The sequence below is a fragment of the Pantherophis guttatus genome, chromosome 4 (genome assembly GCF_059756535.1).
Source record: "Pantherophis guttatus breed Tessera chromosome 4, ASM5975653v1, whole genome shotgun sequence".
Taxonomy (NCBI): domain Eukaryota; kingdom Metazoa; phylum Chordata; class Lepidosauria; order Squamata; family Colubridae; genus Pantherophis; species Pantherophis guttatus.
The window spans coordinates 105,130,928-105,144,069 of record NC_142066.1 but is presented as its reverse complement, the minus strand read 5'-3'; the positions used below and the strand labels follow the sequence as shown (position 1 = coordinate 105,144,069).

The following is a 13,142-nucleotide window of genomic DNA, read 5'->3' as shown; positions in this document are numbered from 1 at the left end:
AGTTGTAGTATGCTAGCCCTGTGCAAGCAGAAATAATGCAAAGTATCTTTTAGGACACCCCTAATCCCTTTCTTCCATAAAAATCTTACAATTAAATGAAAAACTTTATTATTTATTCCCTTTACACAGATTCATTTTTTTTTCACAACAAACACAAGTCAAGACTTTAACACACAATTTTTTTTTCATTAGAAATGATCTCAATTCTATTTCCTATTTATTTCTATTTAGTTATTCCTAAATAAGCATAAAAAGGAAATAGTATTGTATTAAGTGAAGTTGTACTAAGAAGTTACTGATGGACTATTTATTCCAAAAGATCTATCATAAACAAAATGCACAAAATGCTTTCTACTATCATAATATGATTTTTAAAAAGACACATTATGTGAAGTTCTGAAGTAATATTTTTAAATATGGAAAGAAATTAACAAGCATTGCTGAGTACACATTGATGTTTTCAGTATGCACATTATTTGAAATGCAAGCATTGCAATACTTTTTATCCAAAATATCTTTATTTCATAAGAACAAAGTATTTCCCCTGAAGAATTCCTATAAAATGAATCTACTGAGTATAGTGAAAACAGAATGAGAAAGCGAGGGTTGGAAGATGTTTTTTGATGTAACCTTCAGGACAGCAGAAATATTCATGCACTTACTTATACTGTCCCTGTAAATAATACACAAATTACTTTTATCATTCTAAACTTTGTATTTGGAGTTCCAACTTTCCTTCAGATTGATAAATATTCCTATTTATTTGTGGGAAATGCTAGAAAGCTCAGGGGCAGATAGCCAAATGCCAATGTTTATATTTCCTCAAATTCTTACAAAACTCTAATAAAAATTCATTTTCTTTAAAAAAAAAAAGACAAAAATAGACATTCTTTTCCATTTTTGAAATAACTACACAAAGTGGCAAAAGTTGACTAGAAGTAAACAGCCATTTATTTTCAAAATAGATCATAGTGTACTTTTCCCCAAGCTACAGAGTATCTAAATAGCAACAACCAATCATTTATTTCCCAAACCTGGTTATCTTTCAGTAGTAAGGATCAATCAGGAACCGTAGCATGGAGTAAGCTATCCTCTAACAATGGGGCTAGTGGAAAATTCCACTGTGGTCTATGCAACCAGCAAAAGAAATGGAATGTCGGCATACAAGTTGAACTTCCAGTACATGAATTCAGTACTGGGACTTTATTCCTTGGGATTAAAGCAGTGACTCTGAGTTAAAATAATTCTTTAAAATATATAAACAACTGATTTTTTTAAAAGAGCAGTACTCTCAGAAAATAACTGATTGGGCCTACTTGACACTCTGATGTTAAACCTTTTATTAATATATTATTATATGAGATCATTCAGTATATTATCAGGTCATTCAACTTCACCAAACACATGCAATCTCAAAGCATAATTATAGAGAGAATTATAATCAGTACACCAATTCTCAATTCATTTTCTTGCTAAATTTTTCATTTTGCTCCTGCTATACTTTATTGATCCTATCTCTTGAAAATAAAAAATCTTAGAATAGTTCTTCAGATATTTATACTTGGTTCTTGTCCAATTTTTAAGAAATAATTATAAACAAATTATCTTGTTTGCAAGATGTTCTCATCTATTTAGAAACCTTCAACATAGCACTAAATCCTATGCAACAAATTAAAGAATGTTTTGTATGCACAAGCAGTAACAGAAACTCACATAGTCTGCCCTAACCCTCTGAATGAGAAGTAATTCATCCAATACTTCACCCATGCTCAGAAACACCAGCATCAACTTCCAAGCTGGCCTACAATCACACTTCTAGATCCTTCCTTCATAATCCATCTTTGGAAGGATACTTATGTTTAACCCAAATTCTATATGTTAAAAGTTTGTCAATGCCTTACTTCTTCATTTGTAGCAGTCTGTAACTGATCTGTAATCAGCAGCTAAATCAAACAGAGTGGCAAATATAGCGGTCTGTTTATTTAAAAATGTAAACTACAGGGGAGAGAGACCAGGAAATCCTTACTGAGCACTTTGTCCATCTCAAGGACATCTGTAGTCCTGGGAATGGGTGCAAATTGGCAGAGGAATGTGGAGCAAAAAACAGAATGATGTCTCAGAAATTAGGACTGCCACTTCTCACATTTAAATTTTCTACCTTGATATCCCTGAAGAAACAATGAATGCACCTATTCTCCAAAGCATTACAAGAGGAAACATGTTTCTCTGGTTTGCAGCCTTAACACCCCCCCCCACACACACATAGTTGGTGCTGTTTTTAAATGGCTTCATCTATTTCTGCCCCCTGCAGCACATAGAAAAGCTCTGCTGCTTGTAGAGAATTATGATTTACACCAGTTAAGCTTGGACAGCTCCATGTGAACAAAGGCATGGAAGAAAGAGAAATAGGACTGGAAGATGCAAAGAGTGATCACCTATGGCTATGCAAAGGAAAAGTATGAAAGGGGGAACTATATTTTTCTTTAAAAAAAAAAGGAAATTAAAGCCACCAGATATTCTGAAACCTGAAGGGCATTTCCTGTTAATGTGGAGAAGGAGAGATTGGTTGACAATCTTATGGAGAGAAAAAAATCATGTGTAGCCTGTCAGAGGAAGTACAATGCAGTTCTAAGGTAAGAAATTTATACTGCATAGCCACAAAATTACAAGATGAAAGAACTGCAGAAGCCTCTTGCTCAGTTATTAATTATCCAAATTCTACACAGTACATTGTAATCCTCACCAAATCCCACCCTCACAAACAAGAAGTTCTGAGGAGTTAGCACCTTTGAACAACTTCCAATGTTATCGAACACTATAATCCAATTATTTTGAGATTGATACAGTAAAAAAAAACATATATATATATATGAATGAAAGTTTATCTTGAAATCCTAGCGTGCCAATGCCCCTTTTTATTTAGCTGTCCTTTAATCCAGATCATCATAGGACTCAATCTCAAAGTTTTAAGAGTCACACCTTACTACAGAATGTTTTTGTCTATTTGAGAAGAACAGTTTTAAATATTTTTTCACTAGCTACCGCCGCGACCAAAAACTAAAGCAAACCCATCAAAACCCAACCACTTCTTGGCCATTTAGGGTGGATTTGAAGATATAATTCATAGGATCCCCCCTGCTCGCCCCACCTGTTGGCATCCTTTCTGCTTTCTGGTCTGGGAAAGGCAGAGCGCCTCTGACACTGCCCCTCCCCAAAACGTAGAGGAAGAAGGAAAAGGCCACTTTTTAAACTCCCAACGTTTCTGGTGCGCAAACTGACGAACTCTTTGAGGACTAGCCATTTAACTTGACCGGTCATGCTACGACGAGAGTAGTATGATCGGGGCACTCACCTCGTCGTCGTGGTGCTGGCAGTAGGTGACTCGGTCCGGGAAGACAGAGAGGATGTTGTAAGGCGCGGCGGAATAGGGCGGGCTGAGAGCGAGCTGGGAGGCTGCCGAGGCGGGGCCGGTTCCCGCCGTCGCGGGCGGCCCTGGGCCAAAGCGCTCGATAAAGTGGTCCTTCGTGAGGCGAACGCGCTGGTGGGCGCGCACGCAGTTGTCGCACAGGTGCTCCTGGCAGTCGAGGCAGCGGGAGCTGGCGGCGTTGCCTTCATCGCACGAGCTGCAGCGGGGCTCGCCTTGTCGGCTGTGGGGCCGCCTAAGCAGCAACGCGGAGCCACCGCCTCCCCCGGACGGCGCCGAGCCGGCGGCAGAACCCGGGGAGGAGCCGCCCGCAGCGGCGCGGTGCTGCTGTTGCTGCTGAACAGGCTGCTGGCGGGAATGAGGGTGCCGGCTGTTAGCATTGCTGTTGCTCGCCGCTCCGCCGCCGCCTCCTTGGCCGCCGCCTCCGCCCGGACGACCGTTGTTCTTCTGGTCTTCGGCGGCGGCGGCGGCCACGACGACCACGTCAAGCAGGTTGCTGAGGAGAAAGTTGGAGGAAGGCAGCGCGTCCATGCCCGACGGCTCCGAGATCACCACCTTCTGGTCGCAGATGGGGCAGCGCAACTTGAGAGTGTTACTCGCGGTTGGGTGGCGCTGCGCTTCCAGGCACTGGCGGCAGAAAGCGTGCAGGCAAGGCAAGACGTGGAGCCGCCTCGACGGGGTGCAGGATGAGGACCCCCCTCCGCCGCCGCCGGAAGAGTTTGAAGTCTGAGAAGAGGACGACGAAGTGGACGAATTAGAGGAGACAGGAGCCGGCGAGCCGCACATCTCCTTACACAGCGGACAAATCTGGAAATCCGACTCGGGGAACGAAGCCATTGGGAGGGGGAGGGGGAGAGGGGGAGGAGGCAGCGCAAGAGAGCGCGGCTAGTAAGGAGGCGGCAGCAGTAGCAGCATGAACCGAAGCGAGCGACGACGACCCGCGTTACAAGCCCTGGTGGGTGGCATCAATTAGTCGCTGTGTGGGGGCGCTGCGAGACTCCTGCTACTCCAAACCACTCTTTGCGAGCTAGGCGAGACGGGAGCAGCTTCAGCCGCCGTTCCTCTCGTCTTCTCCTTTCTTAAGTAGCGTCAGGAGGAAGACTCTCCTCTGATTTGCCCCCTCCTTCGCGCTGCGTTTAAAGCTTCTTCCCACCCGGGACAGCGCCTTCTTCCTTCTCTGCCGCCTCAGCGTTTCTCGGACTACGAGGCGGAAGAATGAGGGTTTCTTTAACAGAAAAGTGCATCGGGCCCTACTCCTTAAAAATCCAGCGTGAACTGGATCCGGTCGCGCGGCTGTTCTTCGCTTCCTTCTAGGGAAAAAACTGAAGGGGGGTGGTTAAATCTTCTCTTTAGTTGGTGTATCAGGAGAGGCGGATTGATGGCGAGGGAATGAGGAAAGGGCTCGGTCGGTGGAGAAGGAGAGAGGCGAGAGGGAACAGCGGGACCACTTGCTTCACTTCTCCTTTCTTAGGGACTCCGGGAGGTTTCTGGAGACACGGAAATTGTCCCGGTAGACTTCTCCGGCACCGATCCGCCCCTGTGGGCTCCACCACTGCATGTCTTGAAAGCGAGAAGCAGAGATGGCGATCCCTCCGGCTTAGCTTTCTGGGCAGGCGGGCGTCCGAAAGAAAAAGACAGAGTGTGGGTGGGTGATGCGTGTGAATGAATGAACGAGCACGCGATCTTACTCTCCAGAGATCGTCTTCCTCGCGGGTCCACGCCTTTTCCAGGTCTCCAAGCGGATCCCCCGGGAAGCCGAGTGAGCGCATCGATCAGGTCCCTTATTCTTTCTCGGGATTTCCCGAATTTGCTCCCTTTTTGCTGCCACCACCACTAAAACAAGGGCGGCAGCGACACGCACGCGGTCTCACTCTTTCCTGTAGCTTGGGCGCACATGCGTTTAAACCGGCAAAAGGAGCCACCAGAGAGAAGGATGGCGGTGGCAGGTTCCGGCCGGCCTTCCTGAATTATTCACGGGGGGCGTATTAGGTTCGCTTGCACAAATTGCAACAGCAGTGTAACGCTTTCCCCAGGCTGCAATCCGGCAGCAGCCTCCTTTTACTCCTGGCTCCCTAACCGCTGCGATCACATTTCCTTTGTCATTTCAACTCTTCGCGTGGTCTTCCAGAAATAATTGAAAACGAAATCTTTATTTTACCCTCCGAATATGAAAAAATCCTCGACGTGGTTATCAAGAAAATCTGTGGGGGGAAGGGTTTGGGAGCGCCCGCCGGCCGTGGGGTTAAATTAATAACAGTAATGCAAGAGCGTGGAGATCCCATTCGATTCCGTTGTAGCCATCGTGCCGGTGAATGGGTGGTTTCGCTGCTTTAGATTTCCCACCTCTAAAAAAAGAAAAACCTTTTCCCCTCCCCCCGACCCGATTTAGGTGAGTCTGATTTTTGCAGGGCGCCGAGATGCTCGCATTCCTGGTCGACCTCTTTCGAAACGCCTGTTATTGAAACCGATCGAGTTCGGAATCCTTTTAATCTCCAAAGGAGCGAACTCACTTCCGCCTGAGCTCTGAGGGGGTGGTTAGAGGGAAAGAGGAGGAGGGGAAGAGGAGAGCTCAAAAAAGCAAACAGGAAACATTAACCCTCTGGGTACCGCTGCCTTTTGTGCGGGACTGCGTCTTCTCAAGCTAAGCGTCGCGGGTCTGAAAGTTCCAGCAAGCGAGCGAGCTACAAGGCGGAAGAAGCGACAACTGTATGGCGAGTCCTTTTTCAAGACAGCAGCACAAACGTGGGAGATTAGAGTTAGCGCCGGGGAAGCGCGGTTTTTTAAAGCCTGCATTTAAAAGCATTAAGGTCTTTAAAGATCTTAAATTTTGCTCGGGCTACTCCCAAGCACCTAGCATGTTTTATCTGAAAGAAGCCCAATTCAAGCTTTATTTAGATATGCGCCCCAGTTTTCTAGTAGAATTCTCTTAAGTAACTTCAGTCTTGCAACATAAGATATTGAAAGAATGTTAGTTTTAATTAACATTTGAACGGAGAAGGAATAAAACCATGTCTCTGAAACCTCTTTTAAACAGGTACAATTAAAGGACAGTCTTGAACTTTAGCTTACATATTTATTCCATTTAAAATAAAACATTTACTCTTCAAAGAAGAGTTCATCCAAGTTAATGATCAGGAACCTTAAACAGTTACAACACAACTTTAAGTAGCATTATGAAACAGTGCTTCTAAATCAATTTCTGGAGTGAAGGATTCACAATCTTATTCCTAATTTAAAAATTAGGGGTATCTCATATTAAAGGACTGGACCCATAAGATTTTGAAGCTGATTAACCAATGCAGCTGATTAACCAGTCTGTATTTGTGAATAAATTCATCCTGAAGGAGTGAAAACCATTTTCTGATTAATAATCTGCATACTTTTTTTATAAAAGAACTCAAGGGGGATAGTTCCACACATGTCAATCAATGCAAAGAAGGAAGATTTTATTAAGATGGTGATTGATGTGAATTGTTGGATTCAATGTTACTCCATAGAACAGATCTGTTGTTGAATTCTGGATCCAATTATTTTTAAACACTTGTATTTAAAAGTAACTTCATAAACTGCAGTTCAATTAGAAGGTAGTTGATCTGATAAACATTGAAGCCCAGCCTTACTGATTTTTGAACAGTAGTTAGGGATCAATTATGTTTTACCAAATTTTCTTTTTAATGCAGGAAATAATTTTGTTGAATGTAGTTTTAAGAATATTTGCTTTTCATAAGATATTTGTAATATAACAACAAATATCAGCAAAGCTGATTATATTTACAAAGAAATAAACTCCATTGAGAACAGTGCAACTTAATAAAAATGTGCTGATATTGATGCTTTTAGAGTAAAACTTTTAAATTACAAGATGTGTAGTTTACTATTCATTGACTGTTTTCAAACTACAGCTTTCATGCACCATGTTAGAAAATAATCAGTCATATGCAATTATTTTATTCCTATGAAGTATACAGAAGCGATTGTTCATTCACTGGAGCCAGAATAAAAACTGAAATGCTGTGACAGTAAAAATACAAACTTTTGGGGAAAATCACAGCTCAGTGACTGGAATATTTGATTTGGAAGCACCAGAAATTTTAACTGCAGAAAATTTTATCTTTACTACCTTTTGCCTCTAAAAATAAAAACAAGATTTTTGATTTCTCATCTTATGATCCAACCATGTGATTACAAATTCCTAAAAAGTTTTGTAAAATTAGGAATCAGATTTATTTTAAGTAATACTTTAATGAGTTGTTGTATAGAACTAAATTTCCCAGAATGGACTGCTTATGAATTAAACATAAATATATTTTATCTAGATATTTTTGGTCAAGATGGGTTTGTGCAGACCACTTAGAAAGTGCTGTAATTCATTATATTTCAAATATGTTTCAAGCTCCCTTCTTGCTTCTTCAGTACAACTTTGCTTCTTAGGACTTTATGATGTCTAGGAAACAGTCTTTGGGAACCACCCATATAGATTACTTCACTGTAGTCTTTTATTTGGCCTTTCTAATTAAATGAATTACAGACCCCATCATCACAAGCTGTGGGGCTCTTTTGAAGACAATCCAAAAATTTAAGATAGTGCAAAATACAACAGATCTTGTATGGAACAAACATGGATATATGATACTAATTTTTTACCTTTTCATAAGATGCTAATTAATTTCCACATTTTGACCAGAAAAGCTGTACCTGGTTAGAAACCTAAGGAAACTCAGCTCACAGACTCTGAAATCAAAGCTTGTCTTTATGAGAGAATAGAAGATAAATCATAAATTCATGACTTGTGGCTGTTCATTTTTTAATTTATTATGTTGTGAGTCACCTTATATCAACAGATACCTTCATTATGAATTGTTTGCCATAGAGATTTTGCCCAACAATTTACAATTTAAATTTTTATTAATATTCTTTTAAGATATCATCTGAATGTTTCAGCTAAGTGATTCATTTTTAATATTTACAATCTTTAGTTCTCAGTTGTGAACATATTTGGGTTTTTTGTTTTTGCTTGCACTGTTCATTATTCTCTGCTAGATTGTTATTTCCTTAAGTAACTTATCCTTTATAATCTCAGACTGGCATAATTTTATCCCTTTTTCTTAATAAATTCGGCAAAGCATATTCAGATTATTTTAGATTTTGAAATGTGTGTACCTAAGAAAATGCAAAGGACAATTTAAAAGATTTAAGTTCAAAATAAAAACACGAGAAACCTGCACACTGCTTTACACATTACACATATTGAAACTGCAACCCTGCATATATTTATTGTTCACTTCCTTAACAAATCCTAGAGATAACTGCTGTCAATAATTTTGCTAAGCAGAACCCCTCCTTTTTGTCTTTTTTGTCATGTATTCAGGTAACAAATGAGACAAGCAATAAAACTGCAAGAAAGAATAAGCCAACCAGATTCTTTTCCAGGATGTTTTATTCCAGAATTTGCTAGGTGATCATTGGTATTGTATGTCATCCCTCCATCCATCCATCCATCCCAATGTAAAGTTTGGTTTTCCCCACTTGATAGATACATTTTTCTTGTTCATGGCTGATGTTCAGAGAAGAAATTCACATTTGAAATTTATGATGATCAGGAATTAATTGTGGCATGCTCTTAAGCTTACTCTGCAATTTAGACAGAAATTCCATTTTTTAAAAAGGTAAATTAGTAGTATAGATGTAAAGAAGGGGAAAATATACAAGATCTCCTACATCTTCTAACTGGTAAAGAAATATGCCTGACCAAAATGGAGATACATTGCCGTACCTTCTTTTGGCCTTTGTAGTCCTTTCTTGTAAACTGAGGAATTTATGACATTAGTTAATGTCATGGAAACTCTGTGCTCAGAATGGAAGATGAAATTGCTATCTAAAAGACAAAGGTCTTAAATATCAAAATTGTATTGTTCGGGTAACTCAGCTTTTTGACAATTTCACTTTAATGTTTTGGAGAACAGTGAAATAGAAGTTGGTACATTGGGACACTGGGCAATAATTGTGTACCCTGACTTGTAAAAGTTTCCAATTAGAAGATAAAAACAATATATATGATGGTCAATCATTTCAGTCTGTTCTTGAGCTTATTTACTCAGCTGTCATGCAATTCACTACTATTTTATTTATAGGAAGGCTAACTTTTCTGACATCAGGGGGAACCCTTTCAGGAGTAACAGCACAGAATGGCTGCAACAAGAAAAGAACATCTGCCTTATATTTCTATCAGTTATAAAATAGAAAATAATATAAATGTATATACAAATGGGACAATATTGTGGATAAACATATACATGATGGCTTCTACACCATCATAAATTGACAGTGGAATTTCACTTCTGTGTTTATTAAAAATTTCTAGTCTTTTTAGTTTAATTCCCTTAAGAGTAATAATTATTGTTTTGAAAGTCAGGTTAGATTTAAAGGAAATGAGAGGCTGAAATAGTAATATACTGCCAATGTGACCTTCTGAGAACTATATTAAAAGGTGTCTTGCCTTCCTGGCTCATTGTTAATTTGACCTTTTGATATGGTGGTGAATATGGGTATCACTTAACAACTTTTAAATTTATATTTAAACTTAATACCCAAAGAACAAATTACACAAGAACAAATTTCTATAAATATCATATTTCAAAAAATAAAATTGAAAATGTTGAATTTTTAATCTAAAATAACTAGTTTTAATTCTACATACTTTTATTCTACATAGCAGCAAAATAAACAAAACAAAAAGCAAGCAAAGAGCACATGCTGTTATATAACAAAGCCCTTCCCAATGTGGTGTGCTATTTTGCTGTTTTCTGCCCAAAGGAAAACCTTTAATAGAATACCTGTATTTGCTCATATCTACCAGTGGGCAAAGGAATCTGTAGCAATTCCACAAGCTGAAAACTTTTTAATGCCATTGAAATACATGTTTATGAAACAGTTGGCTTGTTTTCTCTTTTCCCTTTCTATTTCTCCAAGTATTTGAATTCTACAGTGCTCTCTATATTTAATTACATTTAAATCAATGGATTTAATTTAATTTTCTATTATGTTGTGTTGCTAGAGGCAGATTGACACAACATACTAAGTTTTTATATGCTTGATTTGAATTTAACTTAGCGTTAAATAAGTTAAATAAGTTTCTTAGCATTATGTAAGAAACTAATACCCTCTGCCGATTTCATAAAAATTGTGTAGAAATCCATGTGAGTTCAATCTAAATTGAATCTAAGTTTAATTGTTTAAGAATAGTTCCTTTTTTTGTTGTCCTTACATGTCTTTGGGATTGAACTGCTAAAGTTCTTGATCGTTTTATTTTGTAATGAAATTTAAATCTAAAAATGTCTAGATAGGACTTATTTTTTCTTTCACTTTGCTGATACCTACCTATATTTTGGTGAGTTTCTATTAGATGACAATTTATAGACAATTTTTCCTATATGGTGCTTTACTCAGTTCACACCTGTAATTTTAAGTTTAAAAAAAAGTACCACATCTCTTTCTCTCTCCTTTTAACTTGCAATTAATCTTATTGTTTATCCATATAATTATACTTCAGAGCATGACAGTAATCAAAATGGTGAAAGCTTTCATACAGAAAATCATTACCTTTTACTGAAAATGATGTTGGAAAACCATCTGGTATTTCTAGAGATAATTATGATTATGGTGGTCCTCAGTATATGCAATTATGTATTTTTCCTTTGCTAAAGAAGGCAGGGGAAAAGATTTGGGCTAAACATTGCAAAGAATGTCTGGATGGTGACACAAAGCTACAACAAAGTGCAACCAGAGGTGGTGGGAAATCCTTAAGCAGAGACTAGAGAACTATCTGTTTAGAAATGCCAGAATTGCATCTAATGCTGATCATGAACTGAATGCAGTAACCTTAGATTCTACTTTTATGCTTTTGGATACAATCATGAGAGTTTTATGTTTTTGTTAAAATTACTTTTTTCAGCCTCTAGAGATTTGGTGGTGATAGATTTCATCACTAGTTAAGGTGGAACTGATATTTCCAGTTCTTTTAAACTGTGGGATATTAATATCAATATATGAATATCGCTGAAAGTAAAAACTTGGTGATTAATTTCAGGAGCCGCAAAACAGTCTTTAAATTGCCCACCATAATGCAGATGGTTTAATCAACTGACTGGGGCATGATTTAACTGATAGAAAAATGAGAGAAGGATAATTCATGCACATCCAATAATAGTCTCATTAACTGGGCAATGGTGAACTTCAATTGAAAACTCACTAAGGGTAAAAGGCGAAAGATTTATACGATCTGAAGAGTGGATTGGAATTTTCTATTAAAGACTTTAAAAAAGATGGATTTTGGGGATCAATTTATACAGGCGGTTTCAGCAATTTACCAAGAGCAAAAGGCACAGATTATTATTAATGGAAGTTTGACAACAGACTTTAATATTGAAAAAGGAACAAGACAAGGTTGTCTGTTATCCCCATTGTTATTTATTTTAACACTAGAAGTTTTGTTGAATACAATACGGGATTCGAATATCTTGAAAGGTATAGTGATAAGGCAAGAGGATTATAGAATAAGGGCATTTGCAGATGATCTGGTTGTTACCCTAACACAGCCGATGGAATCAATAATCCAGATGAAAGACATTATAAAAGACTGTGGTACAGTATCAGGATTTAGATTGAACCAGAAAAAAACTAAGATGATAGTTAAAAATATGACACAAGATCGAAAACACGAACTTGAAAGGAGGGCAGGTTTTGAGATTGTACCAAAGGTTAAATATCTAGGAGTTCAGGTTGCAGAATCAAATATAAAACTGTTTCAAAATAATTATGAGGTGTTGTGGCGAGATGTACAGAAAGATATGGAGATTTGGAAAAAACTGCAGCTGTCCCTACTTGGAAGAATAGCAGCAGTTAAGATGAACATTTTGCCAAGATTTCTTTTTTTGTTTCAAATGATTCCGGGGCTTAAAAGTGATAAACAGCTGAAAGAATGGCAAAGTGGAGTGAATAAGTTTGTCTGGAACGGGAAAAAACCGAGAGTGAAATTGAAAATTATGCAAGATGTTCCAGAAAGGGGAGGTCTCAAACTTCCAAACCTACAGTTATATTATGAAGCAGCAGCTTTAACTCAAGCAAGCGATTGGTTTGGAAGAAAAAAGACTGGAATATTGAATATAGAAAGTTTTGATCTTGAATTTGGATGGCATGCTTACTTATTTTATGAAAACAAAGTGGATAAAGTATTTAAAAGCCATATACTTAGAGACTCTTTGATGAGAGTTTGGAAGAAGCACCGATTCAAATGGGATTACAAAATACCGTTATGGCTGGATCTTGGTCATATCATGTGGAATACAAATATAATGTCACTCGGGGGGGTTTTATATAAAGAGGTTCTTTTTACAGATGCGGGCAGATGGCAACTGAAGACATTCGAGACACTGTTGGACGAAGGGATTAATTTAACTTGGTTACAGTATAATCAACTTCAACTGAGATGGAAAGAGGACCAAAAAACTGGTATTATGTTGCATGAGGAAGAATTGGTTAGACATATAAAAGAGAAAGGTCCAATGCATATTAAAAGGTTATACAATGTTTTGTTAGAAAGGGATTCAGAAACTGAATTGGTTAAAGATTGTATGATTAAGTGGGCACAAAATTTTGCAGAACCAGTGATGTTGGAAACATGGGAAAAAATATGGGTTCAGAATGTTAAATTTACACAATC

The 13,142-nt window shown here is 38.5% G+C and overlaps 1 protein-coding gene across 2 annotated transcripts in view; it reads right to left on the bottom strand.

The window, feature by feature from the left end:
• TRIM71 (tripartite motif containing 71) overlaps positions 1–8,302 on the bottom strand; it is a 55,328-nt gene extending 47,026 nt beyond the window's left edge. For both annotated transcript variants that reach the window (XM_034404092.3, XM_034404093.3), the window contains exon 1: positions 3,353–8,302. In XM_034404092.3, the coding sequence (XP_034259983.1) occupies positions 3,353–4,261 (909 nt within the window). In that variant the 5' untranslated portion in view covers positions 4,262–8,302. The remainder of the gene's footprint in view (positions 1–3,352) is intronic.
• Positions 8,303–13,142: the final 4,840 nt, after the last annotated feature.